Raw genomic sequence first — 16,830 nt, 5'->3', positions numbered from 1 at the left:
CGTACTTTTGTAAAAGGCACCCATAGTTGCCTACTGTGTAGAAAAACCATCTCCTGATAAAATATTTGTAATATTATTCTGTAACAATTCACGCAGGCTGAAAAAGTAATGTAATAAGCCTTAAAATGAGAAAAATCAGTAAAAACAGTAAGGGGAATGTTAGTAAGCATGAAAACTCTTCAAAGATTTAACAAGGAAAGTATGAACGGATTTGTTTAATATTCTTGTAAAACCAGAAGTTGGTACCCAAGTAAAATAAGAAATGGAGAAACGAGCCTAGATAGATGTGGCCCCTAATATAAGTGCTACATGAAACACGAGTACCTAAGAAGGTGACAGGAAAATCAAAGTAACAAACCCATGTCATTGAACTCCTGTATCCTCATACTTTAATATAGAAGAGGAAACATGGGTAGCCTGAGCTCAGCCATGCGTTACCCCAAAAAAGTCAAATAAAATTACTCCTGAGTCAGTGGCATCAACTGAAGGTAAGGAATACCATAGAATTGTGTGACCTAACTAAACGAAAAAGGCAATGTGCCTGCACAGTTAAGGTGCTGAATAGAATCTTCTTAGGAAGCAATAGAGATACTTCTAGAAAAATGGTCCCAACATCAGAAAACACTAGAAGAAATGGCAACCTCAATGTTTTCTTGTAAGTAAAAACTTAGGCCCAGATTCTCAAAAAGTGCGTCCCGATTTTAGGCAGCTGTAGGCGTCTTACAGCTGTCTAATCAGCCAATCGGGATGCACGTTTAAAAAAAAAAAATGCTCCCCAGGCAGGCCTGAAGGCACCTCCGGGAGCCTAGGGAGACCCGCAAGACGCCTAAGCTCGCCTAAGGGCCTTAGGCGAACCTAGGTGGCCCTACGCGTCTCCCTAGTAGAGGAAGAAACCTTAAAAATGTAGGCCAGTAAAATGCTGGTCTACATTGTAAGTAGACGCAGCTGCTATACTTATCGCGGTAAGGGATCTCTCTGCCGCTATAAGTATAGCGGGCCGCGGCCTGTCCGATCGGATGCCCTCCCACCCCGACACTACCGATGCTGGCAGGAGAGTGCCCAATCCCTCCTGCCCGAAGACAGCGCACCCCCCTCCTGCCCGAAGACGGCGCACCCCCCCCTCCTGCCCGAAGACTGCACACCACCCCCCGGCGCTAACAACCCCCAAACTAACCTGTTCTTCGGGCCAGACGGTTCTTTCCCGTCTAGCCGGTAAGCCCGCCTCGTCGAAATGAGGCGGGCTCGCCCCTTCCCGGCCCATCCCGCCGAAGCCTAAGGCCTGATTGGCCCAGGCTCTAGAAGCCTGGACCAATCAGGCCTTAGGCATAGCGGGTCCCCACTTGGCCAATCAGACTTTAGATTTAGTGGGGATGGGCGGACCCGCTATGCCTAAGGCCTGATTGGTCCAGGCTTCTAGAGCCTGGGCCAATCAGGCCTTAGGCTTCGGCGGGATGGGCCGGGAAGGGGCGAGTCCGCCTCATTTCGACGAGGCGGGCTTACCGGCTAGACGGGAAAGAACCGTCTGGCCCGAAGAACAGGTTAGTTTGGGGGTTGTTAGCGCCGGGGGGTGGTGTGCAGTCTTCGGGCAGGAGGGGGGGGTGCGCCGTCTTCGGGCAGGAGGGGGGTGCGCTGTCTTCGGGCAGGAGGGATAGGGCACTCTCCTGCCAGCATCGGTAGCGCCGGGGGGTGGTGTTCAGTCTTCGGGCAGGAGGGGGGGGGATGTGCCGTCTTCGGGCAGGAGGGGGGGTGCCGTCTTCGGGCAGGAGGGATTGGACACTCTCCTGCCAGCATCAGTAGTGTCGGGGGGGGGGGCGGTCGGTAGTGTCGGGGGGGGGCGGTCAGTCGGTAGTGTCGGGGGGGGGGGGCATCCGATCGGACAGGCCGCGGCCCGCTATACTTATAGCGGCAGAGAGATTCCTTGCCGCGATAAGTGTAGCGGGCCGTGTCTAATCTAACCCGATTCTCTAACCCGCGTCTGTAACATGGACGCCGGTTACAGAATCGGGGTTTAGTTTAGGCCGATTCTGAATAGGACGCCTCTCCCGGGCGTCCTATACAGAATCAGGGCCTCGCCTTCAATATAGGCGGCCTGCCTGGGGGAGCATTTTGTTTTTTTTAAAAACGTGCATCCCGATTGGCTGATTAGACAGCTGTAGGACGCCTACAGCTGCCTAAAATCAGGACGCACTTTTAGAGAATCTGGGCCTTAATGTTTTCTCGTGGGGTTTTTTTTTCCCGTGAGGAGAAACTTCAATGTTGCATAGAGAAGTACGCTATTGAGAAAAACAAAATGAAGAGGAATAAAATTGATAGTCAGAAGCATAATACAAGAGGATCAGCAAGAACCAACATAGACTTATAATAAAATCTTGTGTGTGGAAGAAAAACATCATGCTATTTCCTACAGAAATATAGAAACATAATTGCAGAAAGTCAAACAGACCAACCACTGTGCTCCTGCGCAGGAGCCCTTAACTCTCCTTCTCTTAGTAAAAGCAAGAAGTAAAATAACTCTGTGAGACCATTAAGAAATGGTTGTAGCAGAAGATTTTTTTTTTTTTAAGTAAAGACTTCCAGGTCATTTAAAATGATTCCAATGATGAATCAAGATTACAGACTTTCGGAACCACCATGGAGGAGTTCTGAGTCTTCTCATGAGAAATAGAAAAAACTGCAAAACAGGAGTCTTACAAAGATGTGAGAGGTAAAAAAGAGGCAACTTAGAAATAGTCTCAAGGTTACAACATGCAACATGTTAGACAAAAACCCAGCATACTGCAAAGGAGTGTAACAAGTAGAACAGTAATGCACTGAATAAAGATCAATATAAAACCAAAGGACCTGTGACAAAGATACGACTTGATTTCAGTACTGCAACAATACCCAATGGTACTATGCAATGCTATTAAAAATTGTATATGCTAAATTACACCTGAGCATATACATTTTCTCTGGCCAGAGATTGAAAATGAAACTGAAAAATTATGAATGTGATCTGTACAGAATGCAGAGCAGGAACAGGACTAGAATTATCTATTAGAATTTGGGTAGTATACACTGATGTTCGAACATACAACTCTCTAACTTTAGACTGTGTACTGAAACCTTTGATCCAGAGATTCTGTTTAAGATAAACTGGAGTAAAAAGAAAAACATCCGCTCTGAAATGGAGAAGCACTTATGTATCCCCCCCCCAGGAAGGTCTCTCCTGTCAGAAAGTGCCCGCAAACGCTCCTACAGCCACTTCATCCCCCATCTCTGGAACCAACTCCCCCCCCCCCCCCCCCCCCCCAAAATCAGACTACAGAACTCTCTGATGACCTTCTGGAAAGCAGTAAAGACCCTTCAACTGAAATTCTAACTGCAAACTACCCCTTTACCTCCTTATATTCCCCCTCCTTTCTGCACTCTCCTGTACTTAAGTTGCTGTATAGTCTTTGAACTGTCCAAAATGTACTTAAGTTGCTGTATAGTCTTGTACTGTCCAAAATATTTTCCATTGTGAATGTTGGCTTGTAACCAGTTCTGAGCTACTGGGAAGACGGGATAGAAATCAAAATAAATAAATAAAAAGGATGTTGTGGCCTCTTCCCATACCTCCAAGTTCCTTTAGAATAAAAATAGGAGATAGAGTAAAGGATGTTGTGGATAATATCCAATAAACAATAGGAGAAACACATGTAGGGAAAGATACTTCAAAGTAATTATATGAGCCTCCTGGAAAGTACTGTATAACACTGTCAGTACAGTGGAAGGTGTGTTTCAGTATAAAAAATCTGATTGATCCTGCTTAGAAGATAAAGCAGAGAACCATTCTGCTTCAATGGCTAATGTAGAGAAAGAGAATGCCCACTGACTGTGCATAAGCACAAAAGTAAACACTACTTGTTTTCTTACTTAAAAAAAAAAAGGAAGCCAACTTAACAGGCTCTACACCCATGTTAGATTCTGCCACTTGTGCTTGCATGTTTGTATCCAAAGAACAGAAAAAAACCACCTTATCGACTCTACACCCATGGTGGATTTCTGAAGTAGTATGAAAAGGCACTTGCAAAGTGGATCGATGTTACTTGATCCTGGTTAGAGGATAAAACAGAGAACCATTTAGTTTCATTGGTTAACATGGAGAAAGAGAATGTCCATTTGATAGTGTATAAGTACAAAGGCAGACACTGCTTTTCTTACTCTGCTTTTTTTTTTTAACATGGTAAGGAATCTAACTTAATAGGCTCTACATCCATGTTACACCCTCCATTAGTCTTTGGGTGATCGAGTCCAGACAACAGGAAAAAGACCACCTTATAGACTCTACATCCATGGTGGATTTCAGTTGCAGTATCCCGATAAAAATCATCGTTGTTGATGCAGAATTTTGATTCTTTTGGATCCATACTGATGCTGCAAGATAAGCAACAATGCTATCTGTGACAAAACATCAATTTTCCTTCTTATGTGAGTTTGCGCAGTGGAGTCCTTAGGAAAATAAAGTTCAAAGATTGCTGGAAATTAATAAACTTGAGCTGGAATGCTTTGCCATGGCTAAAGGCAAATTCAAAATCGATACCTTGATGTAGAGCCTCAATGTAAAGAAGAACATCAGTGTTTCGCTACTATGTTTAGATGAAGAACGTCGACGCTTTGATGAACTGACTCGATGACAATTTTTGATGCATCAGTGCAGAATCTCAACGAGATGAAGTAAGTCAATGCCTCGATGCAGAATTTTTTTGACGTGCAGATTTACGATGATGCTTCTATGATGCTCCGAGTGTCTGTGTCCTCTGGATACAGATCAACACTCTGAAAATAAACGTTGACGATGACTTGAAGAACAAAGGCTGAAATGGAACCAATGTCTTCGGTACTGCTCTGATGAAACACTCCCTCAAATAGCAACTGAGGCATCAAGAGTAAGTAGGTCATAGTCAATGAAAACGATGCGAAGCAATGTGCATAAGTCTTCAACCCTGGAACCAATATCCTGCACCGATACTTGAGAATGAGTGGGTATCAATGGTGCTGCCAGGGTCTCAAGTGGTAGAAGAGGAAGCACGCCCAATAAGAGATACAACCTTCACAGAAAGAGAAACCAGTTATTCCTCGATGATGCATCCCGGACAGGTACCATCAACGTAGCTGCCGTAGTGCTGAAGAAAAAACTGTTTAAAGGTTTGATGATAATCGACGCTTCGATGTAAGAAGAACCTGGAGAAAATACAGTTATTGAATATGTTACACTTAGCATGGATTGGTACCAATGCAGGTCGATGTATGAAGAGGCACCAATAACCTGTTCATGTTCATCGATGAAGAGGAGGCACCAAGGCCATGTTACATCAAATGGTATCAAAGGTGTCACAGGTGTCGAAGCATAAGTGTCTGAAAAGGCAATATGCTTCAGAAATAATAACCTGTATCGCCCAGAAAGCCATGCATCAAATGGACTCGATGCTTAATTGGCAGGGCACTATCCACTGCGATGCATCTGCATCGACATGGTAGAAATATCAGTTACAGAAAGGCAAGCATCAACTAGACTCAATGCTAATATGCCACCGATGCAAGCAGATAAAGGTATCGATATATACCAGCACGTCCCAGTTGTTGAAAGTCCAATTCCAAACCTATATGTTGAAATAGAAAAACAAAGAAGAAAATTTTTGACATTAAACAATAGTATTTATCTTCTTTTAATCTATAGCTCCAGAGTCAGATACATGCATGAGGGCCATTGAACTTCAAAACAAGTTGTTGGGTTTTTTTTTTTTTTTAAGAAAGTCCAAAATTTCTTTCTACTTTTCTTCTTTACTGATTTTCAAAAGAAAAGTAAGGAACGGAAAGAAGAAACTTGAAATACTTGAAAAAGTGTATTAAAAAATTTAAATGGGAAAATGAAAAACTGATGACCTCGTGAGCTGGCATTGGGCGGGAAGGCACTCGCACACGAGAGGTGCGGGCAGTGTTAAAGCTCTAAATTCTTAAAGTGCCGGTGCACTTTTTCACTGTCTGTGCAGGGCTCCGTGGATGACATCACCCCACATGTGAGAATATGCTGCCTGTTTGTCCTAGGATAATAGGAGTCGCTACATAGGAAAAGGAATTAGGCATCATCGATGATACATTGAAACCCATTGCTCAGTTTGCAGCAATGGCTAAGTGAGCAAACGATGTTGAAAATTATTAGCAAAGGAATGGAAAACAAAAACTGAGAATATGATAAAGCCTTTGTATTTCTCCATGCCTCTCTTTCTGTATCTGGCCCACTCTGTTTGGCATCTCTGCATAGATGTCACAGCCAGAGACATCATCATGTCTTTGTTCCAAAACTTACAGCAAATCTTGAGATGATCAGTTTGCAGCTGGAACTAAACATGTCTCCTCCTTGATCACAGGGCCAAATATAACAAGATTACCTATGTGAAAAGCCCTTCAGTATGTCTAGCTCAGGATAAGGAAAATTGATGACATAAAATCATATTTTCTGTTCACAAGCACATTCTAAAGAGAAAAAAAAATCAACTGAATAGTGCAACTGTGTCAGCAGAACAAAGACAAAAACACACAGTTTGGCTAGGAAAAAGGAAAAAATAAAGGAAAACTTTAAAAGTACTGAAACCCCTAACCAGAGCAATGCAGTTAAGGTTAGGCAAAGAGCCTGATGAAAAAATACTTTCTTGAGTGCTCCTCAGTTGAAAAAAAATATGTAGGATGGCCTTGAAGGATAAAAATGAGCCGAGGGAAGACACAGGAAAATGCATGGGCAATGAAAGCCCTCTCCTCACACCTGCTATTAGAAACAGCCCTAGACAAATTCAAAATTCCTTTTGGCTAGACCTTCTTCCCATCTTCTACCTAATTCTTGACCGCTGCTTTCATAGGAAAGAGGACAAGGGAGAGGAAAAAGAGATCATCTTCATAGAGGGCCTATTAAAAACTATTTGTTCTCATGCCCCTCTCTGTTCCTTATTCTCATTGTTCTGTCTCTTGTTTTTATATTATTGTACACTGTCTAGATCAGTGGTCTCAAACTCAAACCCTTTGCAGGGCCACATTTTGGATTTGTAGGTACTTGGAGGGCCTCAGAAAAAATAGTTACTGTCTTATTAAAGAAATGACAATTTTGCATGAGGTAAAACTCTTTATAGTTTATAAATCTTTCCTTTTGGCTAAGTCTTAATAATAAAATTGTAATTTATAGTTAAAGAGGCATATGATCAAAAAACTGTTTTATTTTACTTTTGTGATTATGATACATATACCAAGGGCCTCAAAATAATACCTGGCGGGCCGCGTGTTTGAGACCATTGGTCTAGATGTATCCACGATGAGCACTAATAGAACTTGAAAGGTTTTGACTCATTTCCAGAAAGCTATGGAAGTGATCCAATATTTTAAATGGATGCAATTGAAGCAGGCCATTCAGGTAGGGTTCCCTGAATGGAAGGGTCTTAATACTCAATATAGCTTACAGGTTCTCTGTTTTCAGGCGGATTTTTTGGGGCACCAAGCCGCAAAATGGTATAAATTGTTATATGGATTTTTAAATAAAAAAAAGAAAACTGGACTTAGGGATATTTGGAGTATTGAGATTGGACAGACAATTTATGCGTCTCAATGGCCACGATTTTGGTCCTGGAGATTAAGGTCTACAAAGTCAGCATCTATGAGTCAAATGTGGATGTTTTTGTTACATCGAGTTTTATGGACCCCTACCCGTTTCCAAAAGATAGATAGCACTAGATCCAATAGATGCTGGCATTGTAGATTAGAAGTTGGGACGTTAGATCATTTAATTTATTTTTGTCCCTATATAAATGCTTTTTGGAAACTAATTTGGCCCCAAATTAATAAATTATTAGAAAACCATTTAGGACTCTCATATGACACTATATTATTTGGTACAGCAATGAGAACTCAGAGTCCGATTTCTGCAAATAATAACAAATTATTATTAATATTGACAGGGATCGCCATGCAACAAATTACTCAAAATTGGAAAGATTATACTAAATTAAATTATACATTTTGGTGGAATTCAGTTTGTCACATATATAAGATGGAAAAGATGTTAGCGATACAACAAGGGAATCTTCATAACTTTAAAAAAATATGGGAACTATTGACTAATTATTCTAATGATCAGATATCATAGCACATGGATAGAAGATACGTGGGGGTGGGGTGGGAAATGTATATCATATGGAATTAGGAATATTGATAAAAAAGGGGGTATTTATTTTATATTACAAGATTATTTGTTTGTAAATACAAGTGATATGTGAAAATCGTTTGTATTATGTTTAATTCACTTGTTGTAAGAATTCAAAATGAATAAATAAAAAAAAAAAAAAAGAAAGCTATGGAAGAATTTGTCTATTCAGTGCCAAGCACAGCCACACGCTCCATATGAGAGACTATGATGGCTTAGTTATCTTTAAAAATAAGAAGATTTTGACCACCTTGCCTTCTCCATCCTCTCCAACACTTCATTCTAAAGAGCTGACCAAGAAAAGGCTTCTATACCTCTGCTGTCAGTTGTCTCTGGGCACCTTTGGAGGCCTGCAGGTGAAGTTTCAATTCTTCCTTTTCAATTGCATACTGAAAAGATACAAACATTAACTACAGCTTCCCAAATTATTTATTAAACAATTTATAATGTTAAAAACTTTGTGCGCTGTGGGTGGGGAGTAGCAAACGTGCCTCTTGACCAACCACCTGGCTCATATACCAATCCCATTCTTTCTTACACACCTCTTTCAGTTTGTGCTGTAAGTCAACAATTTGGGTCAGGAGGGTTGCAATCTCCTCTTGGTAGCGAGCTAGCTCTTCATTTTTTTCAAATAGCTCCTCAGTAAGCCTTCCAATCTCAGCATTTGATTCTCCTTAAACAAAAAGTAACACCATAAAAATGTTAGCAGGCTGAAGACAGATGAAATTAAAGGATAAATGTTTAAAAGATTTTAAAAATCTAACCAGACCTACATACACTGCTGAACATCAAAGGATTACCTTCCTGAGATTTATTACAAGACAATTATTATATGTCATCACAGCTAGCAATTCATAAGAATGTATATCAGCATAAAAATACCATCAATGGAAAATAAAAGGTTTAATGCAATCCAAGGAAACAATGGAAGATTAGGTTTTTACCTTCGATAATCTTCTTTCTGTTAGTCCCTTCCGGATTCCATACACATGGAGGGGCATAATCAAAACATACGTCTTAAGTCCGATTTGGGCGTATGGTGCTAGATGTCCAAAGTCGGCAGTGGGAAATGCCCATTTTCAATAAATACTCACCCACCCCCGAAATCCAATTTGGGGGGGCAATCCAAAATCCAATCCAATATCCAATTGGTATCCTCCTACTCCATTAGATGAAAACATCAAGATCTTTAAAGAGTGTGTTGTTAAAGAAATAGATAAGAACAAAAATAAGATATTTCAAAAACATCAAAATGTAAATAAAGAAGAAAGATTAGCCATGAGAAATCTATGTTGTGATCCTAACATGATCATACGCAAAGCAGATAAAGGAGGAGCACTTGTTGTGTAAAATAAAACAGATTACCATATAGAAATTGAAAATCAGTTAACAGGGGGGGCGTGGCTTGGAGCGCGCAAAAATGGTAGCATAACCACGGCGCTCCTCGAATCCAGGCAACTAACTGAAAGAAAATAGTTGTTTTGCTTCGCTCACCCGAGTTATAAATAACTGAAAACAGCGTCGGAAATAGCTGCTACAAGGCAGGGGAAGTCGGAAAAGCCGTGCACATCGGGTGTATCGGCGAAAAGATCAAAGGTCACTCCGGTGTCGCCGTCAAGTGTGCCAATCCCGCTAGAAACTGAGGAATTTTCGGACAAAGCAGATATAATGGCAGAACTGTTTAAAATTAAACTAATGCTAACTGATAACGCAAGCAAAATATCGGAAGTCAAAGAGGAAGTACTAAGTCTAAAGCAGGAGATCCAGACTGACAGGCAAAGGATGTCAGTGATTGAAGAGAGAGTCGAGCAGCTGGAAGCTATCACACAAAAGTGTGAAGATGAAAGACAAGCTGTAGTGAGCTTAAAAAATCAACTGGTGGACTTGGAAAATCGGGGAAAGAGAAAGAACATTAAGAGTGCTTGGCTTAGCTGAAAATCTTGAAGGGGGAGACACTATACAGTTTCTGGAGAACTTATTACCTAAACTGTTACAGTTAAACTCGAAGTGGCCGTTGGAAATAGAACGGGCACATAGAATCCCTTCAAAAAGATCAGTAAACCAGGTTGGCCCCAGACCCTTGATTTTTAAAGTTTTGAGATTTCAGCAAGCTTTGGAAATCTTAAAGGTGGCAAAAGCTAATAAAAATTTAAATTATAAGGGGTTTAAATTGATGTTGGTCCCAGATTTTGCAAAACACACTGCAAACATAAGGAAGCAGTTTCTCACGCTCAGGCAGCAGTTAAAAGAAAAAGGGTACATGTATGGCTTGTACTATCCATCAACAATGAGAGTGTCTAATGGGAATAAGTCTGTGTATTTTCAAGATCCTGCAAAACTTAAAGAGTTTCTATCACAAGAGGAACCAATGTCTACATGAAGGAATATATGTTTAAGAAAATAGAGAAGACTCATTTGAAGAAAGAAAAAGAAAAAAGGGAGATAAAATGAAAAAGAAGAAGATGGATAAGAAGAAAAAAAGAGGACGATTAATGTTTGAACAGAATATTTTTAATGCATTTGAAGGTTTTTTGATTTAAGTATTATAATATATTGAATGAAATGATATAATCTTAATTTATTAAGAAATTAAATTATTTATGAGAGTTATTACAGTCATATATATATATATGCTAATTTTAATTGATATGAATGACAAGAAGTGGTTAAATAAGAAGATAAATATAGGGAATTGGGTATTTAAAAAAGGGATAATTAATAAAGAAGGAATTAATTTTAGAGTTTTATTAATTGATATGAAGATACCTATTTTATTCAAATATCTATTTATATTGAATTTATTATGGATGATTTTATATGGGAATGTTTAAAATGTATTTATTAATGCTATTATCAATATAGGTTAACTGTATGAATAAATATATCTAAATTAAATAATGAATATTTAATATACATGGAATTATAGCTAAATTTGAAATATGTTAAAATAATATTGAGGTGGGAAATATATTACTTTGAAGAGAGGATATGTTTATAATTTTTTATGACTTAATTTAAATATAAGTCTTATTATAATCATATATTCACGTAGATACTAATTGATATGAATTACAAAAAATTATTAAATAAAGGGTTAAGTCTAGGGAATTGGGATTTTTAAAGAAGGGATAATTAATAAGGAGGTAAAGAATTTTAGGATACTAATTAATTTATATGAATATTTTTACTATATTTAAGTAGATATTTATATTGAATTCTATATAGATACTTTTATGTAAGAATGTTGAAATGAATTTATCAATATTAATGTCAATAATTATTAAATGAATGACTGAGTATATATAGATAAAGTAATTAAATATTTAAATATATTGGGGAAAAAGAATAGTTGAACTTTTGGGATATGTTAAATCAATATGGAGGGATATTAGTTGCCTGGGGGAGGGGATTTAGGGTCTGCTATACCAATATGTGTTCCAGGTCAGACAATGATTATGGGGGGGTAGGGGAGGGAAAATAGAGGGAGGGAGGGGGGTTCAGAGGACTAATGTATTTATGAGAAATGAAAATGGAAGAACCGTAAAATTTGAATTGTCTCTATATAATTTTATTTTCTGGGGGGGGGAGGGTTGGGGGGATTGGGAAAAGGAAATATATCTAATAAATGTGCTGAGATCTGGTCATGTATATTATTATAGAAGTATTTGCCAAAATTTAATCATAAAATAGATGGATATAAAAATTTATTCTATTAATGTCAATGGTTTAAATCATCCTATTAAGAGAAAGAAAGTATTAACGTTCCTTAAGAAGCAAAATGCGGACATATATTTCATTCAAGAGACGCATCTTTCTGAGATTGAATCTAAAAAGTTATCTGGGGGTTGGATTTCTAAATGTTTATTTGCACCTGCTATGGGGAAAAAAGCTGGGGTGGCTGTTCTGATAAATAGGAAGTGTAATGCTGATTTTAAATTAATAAATTATGATCCTTTAGGAAGATGGGTGCATATCAAAATGGTCCTGGGAAATATAGCCCTGGATTTATTCAATTTATATGCTCCTAATTCGAATCAAATGGAGTTTTTCAAACAAGTTCAACAATTACTGTTACCACTGGCTGCTTCTAATTTAGTCGTTCCAATTTAGTCGTAGCAGGGGATTTCAATGCTGTAATGGATCCGATTTTGGATAAGAGACCAAGTAGAATTATGAAATCGTTAGGTTTAGATAATTTGGTTCAATCTTGTGATTTAGTTGATATATGGCGTATTCTTCATTTTAATGATCAGGAATTTTCTTTTTGTTCTCAGGTCCACAAATCTTTGTCACAAATTGATTATATATTTGTGTCTAATAATATAGCGCAGCGTGTAATGAATGCAGTTATTGATCCCATTGTAATTTCAGACCATGCTAGTGTGTGGATTGACTTTCAGAATGATGATATAGTACATTTTAATCCAATTTGGAGATTTGATAATGCTTTACTTGCGGATTTGAACTTCCTGGAAGATCTTAAATTAAAAATGAATGAATTTTTTCAAATTAATAATTCAGATAATATTAATGCTGAGATATTGTGGGACGCTTTTAAAGTAACAATAAGAGGAAATATTATTTCATATTCAGCATTTATTAAAAAACAACTTAAAAAACAATATGTTGATTTGGAAAAACAAATTAAAGTATTAGAAAATAAATTAATTGAGAAATGGGAACATAATACATTACAAAATTTATTAAAAGTAAAAGCGAAATATAATGAGATTTCTTCTCAATTTGTGAGGAAAGATATCTTCTATAAGCAAGTTCAGTACTATGGTAATTCAAACAAAGCTGGAAGATTATTAGCAAATTTTCTTAAAGCAAAAAAAAGGAAATCTAAGATTATTGCAATTAAAGATACACAAGGTAATACACACACTAACACTAAGGATATTTTAATACAGTTTCTTGATTTTTATAAAGATTTATATTCTTCTGAATCTTATGAAAATAAAGAACAAGATGGATTAAATTTTTTAAATTCATTTATTGGACCAAATGTTCCGGATCATATAAAAAGAAGTCTAGAAGATCCTATATCTTTAAAAGAAATAGAATCAGCATTGAAGTCTCTTAGAGTTGGATCCGCTCCGGGTGGTGATGGCTATACTGTTGAATTTTATAAATCATTTCAAAATATTATCTTACCATATTTATTAAATTTATATCAATACCAAATGAATAATGGGAATATATCAGGTACTATGGCTGATTCGGTAATTATTGTCTTGCCAAAACCAAACAGGGATCCTACCTTAGTTTCAAATTACAGGCCTATCTCTTTATTAAATGTAGATGGTAAATTGATTGCTAAAGTATTAGCAATAAGATTGGCAAAAGCTCTTCCTTTTATTATTGATGTACACCAAACAGGATTTATTGCTAAAAGACACTCATCAAATAATACTAGATTAGCATTTCACTCTAAATTTAGCTAAAAATATTAATGATCCAGCTTTTATGGTATCTTTAGATGCAGAAAAAGCATTATGTATCAAGCTCTGGAATGATTTGGAATAGGCCCTGGTTTTATTAAAATGATTCAGACATTGTATAGCTCTCCTGGTGCAAGATTATATATTAATAACAATTTATCAGATAGATTTAACTTGCGTAGGGGAGTTAGACAAGGATGTCCTTTGTCCCCCTTACTTTTTGATGTTGTTTTGGAACCCTTATTAATTGCAATTAATCAAACTAAGGAGATAAAGGGAATCCCATTCTCTTACTGGGAATTTAAACTTTCTGCATATGCATTCCAGGTACTTTATAATAATAATAATAATAATTTTATTCTTATATACCGCCATACCCGGGGAGTTCTAGGCGGTTTACATCAGTTACAGTAGTATCTGCGTTGACACGCAGTTTTACAAACAGTTTGAACAATTTTAAACAATTTATCAGCAATACACAATTTATCAGATAGAAACAAATGTTTAGTTAGATTGTGAGCCTTCGGGACAGTAAGGGAATTTTTTAAGTACCTTCTTACTTCTCATTTATAATCTTAATGTATATTTTCTTCAAACCGCTTAGAACCTAACGGATGTAGCGGTATATAAGAAAATAAATTACAGATGATATTTTATTATATTTAAGAGAACTGGGGAATACTGTTCCAAGTTTACTTAATCTTCTAGAGAAATTTGGAAAATTTTCTGGATATAAAATTAATTGGAGTAAATCGGAAGTTCTTCCAATTAATGTTCATTGTACCAAAGGATTATTTGATTCATATTCATTTATTTGGAAAGATGAAGGTTTAAAATATTTAGGAATTATTATCAAAAATACAATTGAAGACACAGTCAAAGAAAATGAAAAACTTTTATTAAAAAAAATAACAGAAATGTGTGAGCAATGGAATCCTTTACATCTTTCTTGGTGGGGAAGAGTTCAAACAATTAAAATGATGATATTGCCTGTGGTTTGTTATCAAATGAGTATGATACCAATATTTTTTCAGGGGTCATTTTATAAAAAGTTAAACAATGTTCTTACAAAATTTGTTTGGTTTGGGAAAAGACCCAGAATTGCTTTAGTATCTTTACAAAGACCAATTGTGGAGGGAGGGGTAAATTTTCCAAATTTTTATAGGTACCATCAAGCCTATATTCTAAGACAGGGTATGTATTGGATCCTCCCAGATCTCATGGAGAATGTACCGGATTGGCTATATCTAGAATGGCGGCTCCTGTTCCCATTACATTTAGAACATCTACTTAGTATAAAAATGCCTAGACGATATAAAGATAACAGAATTCTATTGGATACTTGGAAGACATTAAGATATATTAGTAATCTATCACCAGAGCCAATTGCTAAATCATTAAATCAATCTATTTGGGTAAACTCCAGGATCAAGATTGGCGGATTTAAGATCGTCTGGAAACAATGGATAGTTGCAGGTATACGAACATTGAATGATGTTATTTCAGAAGGATCAATGCTTAGTTTTTCACAATTGCAACATAAATTTGGATTAAATAAAACACAATATTTTAAATGGATGCAATTGAAGCAAGCTATTCAGGCAGGGTTCCCTCAATAGAAAGATCTTAATACCCAATATAGTTTACAGGTTCTTTGCTTCCAGGCGGACTTTTTGGGACACCAAGCCGCAAAATGGTATAAATTGATATATGGATTTTTAAATTAAAAAAAAAAAAATGGACTTAGGAATATTTGGAGTATTGAGATTGGACAGACAATTTTTGCGTCTCAATGGCCACGATTTTGGTCCTGGAGATTAAGATCTACAAGGTCAGCATCTATGAGTCAAACATGGATGTTTTTGTTACATAGAGTTTTATGGACCCCTACGCGCTTACAAAAGATAGATAGCACTAGATCTAATAGATGCTGGCATTGTAGAGTAGAAGTTGGGACGTTAGACCACTTAATTTTTTTTTGTCCCTGTATAAATGCATTTTGGAAATTAATTTGGCCCCAAATTAATGAATTACTAGAAAATCATGTAGGACTCTCATATGATACTATATTATTTGGTACAGCAATGAGAACTCAGAGTCCGATTTCAGCAAATAATAACAAACTATTATTAATATTGACAGGGGTCGCCATGCAACAAATTACTCAAAATTGGAAGGATTATACCAAATTAAATTATACATTTTGGTGGAATTCAGTCTGTCATATATACAAAATGGAAAAAAATAATAGCATTACAACAAGGAAATCTTCATAATTTCAAGAAAATTTGGGAACCATTGACTCGCTATTCCAATGATCAGATTTCATAGCACATTAGTAATAGTTATATTAGAGTGGGGGGGATGTATATTATGTGGAAATAAGAAATGAAAAAAGGGGAGGGTTATATTTTATATGATAAGATTAATTATTTGTAATCACAATTTTCATGTAATAATTGAATATAATATGTACAATTCAATTATTGTAAGAATACAAAAATCTATAAATAAAAATTTTAAAAAAAAAGGAAAATCAGTTAACAAATAAAAATGTTTATCATAAGACAAACTTAGATCCTACAAAACGTCTTATGAACAAAATCAAAACAATTGTGAAAGAAGGGATTGATGCAGGTTTCTTAACTGACAGAGATAAAAGATTCCTAATAAATGAGAATCCAATTACACCAACATTTTATACTCTTCCAAAAATCTATAAAAACAAAGAGAAACCACCAGGACAACCCATTATGTCATCTAAAGGGTCACTGTTAGAGTCTTTATCATGTTTTGTAAATTTTTTTCTTAATCCTATAGTGGAGAAAAGCCCTTCATACATTAAGGACACAGGTCATGTATTAAACTTATTATCCGAAATACCAAAAGAAGATTTTCCTTTTATAATGGTATCTTTTTATGTGGTATCATTGTATACATTTATACCACAAAATTAAGCTATTGTGGTTACGAAGGAATATTTGGAAAACAGAGAAAAAACGCATCAAATACCTACAGAGTTTTTAATGCAATTGATTTCTTTGGCAATGAAAGAAAATTATTTTTTATATCAAGATAGCTACTATATCAAAATATCAGGAGTAGCAATGGGAGCTACATTCGCTCCCTCTATAGCGAATTTATACATGGTCAAGTTTGAATCAGAATGGATCAGAA

The 16,830-nt window shown here is 36.6% G+C and overlaps 1 protein-coding gene across 4 annotated transcripts in view; it reads right to left on the bottom strand.

The window, feature by feature from the left end:
* The window catches only part of TRAK2 (trafficking kinesin protein 2), a 198,730-nt gene that overhangs the window by 70,071 nt on the left and 111,829 nt on the right, over positions 1-16,830 (bottom strand). For all 4 annotated transcript variants that reach the window (XM_033944580.1, XM_033944579.1, XM_033944577.1 and 1 more), the window contains 2 exons: positions 8,752-8,882; positions 8,524-8,598 (listed from right to left, as the gene is read on the bottom strand). In XM_033944580.1, the coding sequence (XP_033800471.1) occupies positions 8,524-8,598; positions 8,752-8,882 (206 nt within the window). The remainder of the gene's footprint in view (positions 1-8,523; positions 8,599-8,751; positions 8,883-16,830) is intronic.

The sequence above is a fragment of the Geotrypetes seraphini genome, chromosome 5 (assembly GCF_902459505.1).
Source record: "Geotrypetes seraphini chromosome 5, aGeoSer1.1, whole genome shotgun sequence".
In the NCBI taxonomy this organism is placed as follows: domain Eukaryota; kingdom Metazoa; phylum Chordata; class Amphibia; order Gymnophiona; family Dermophiidae; genus Geotrypetes; species Geotrypetes seraphini.
This window is presented reverse-complemented; position numbering and strand designations above follow the sequence as displayed.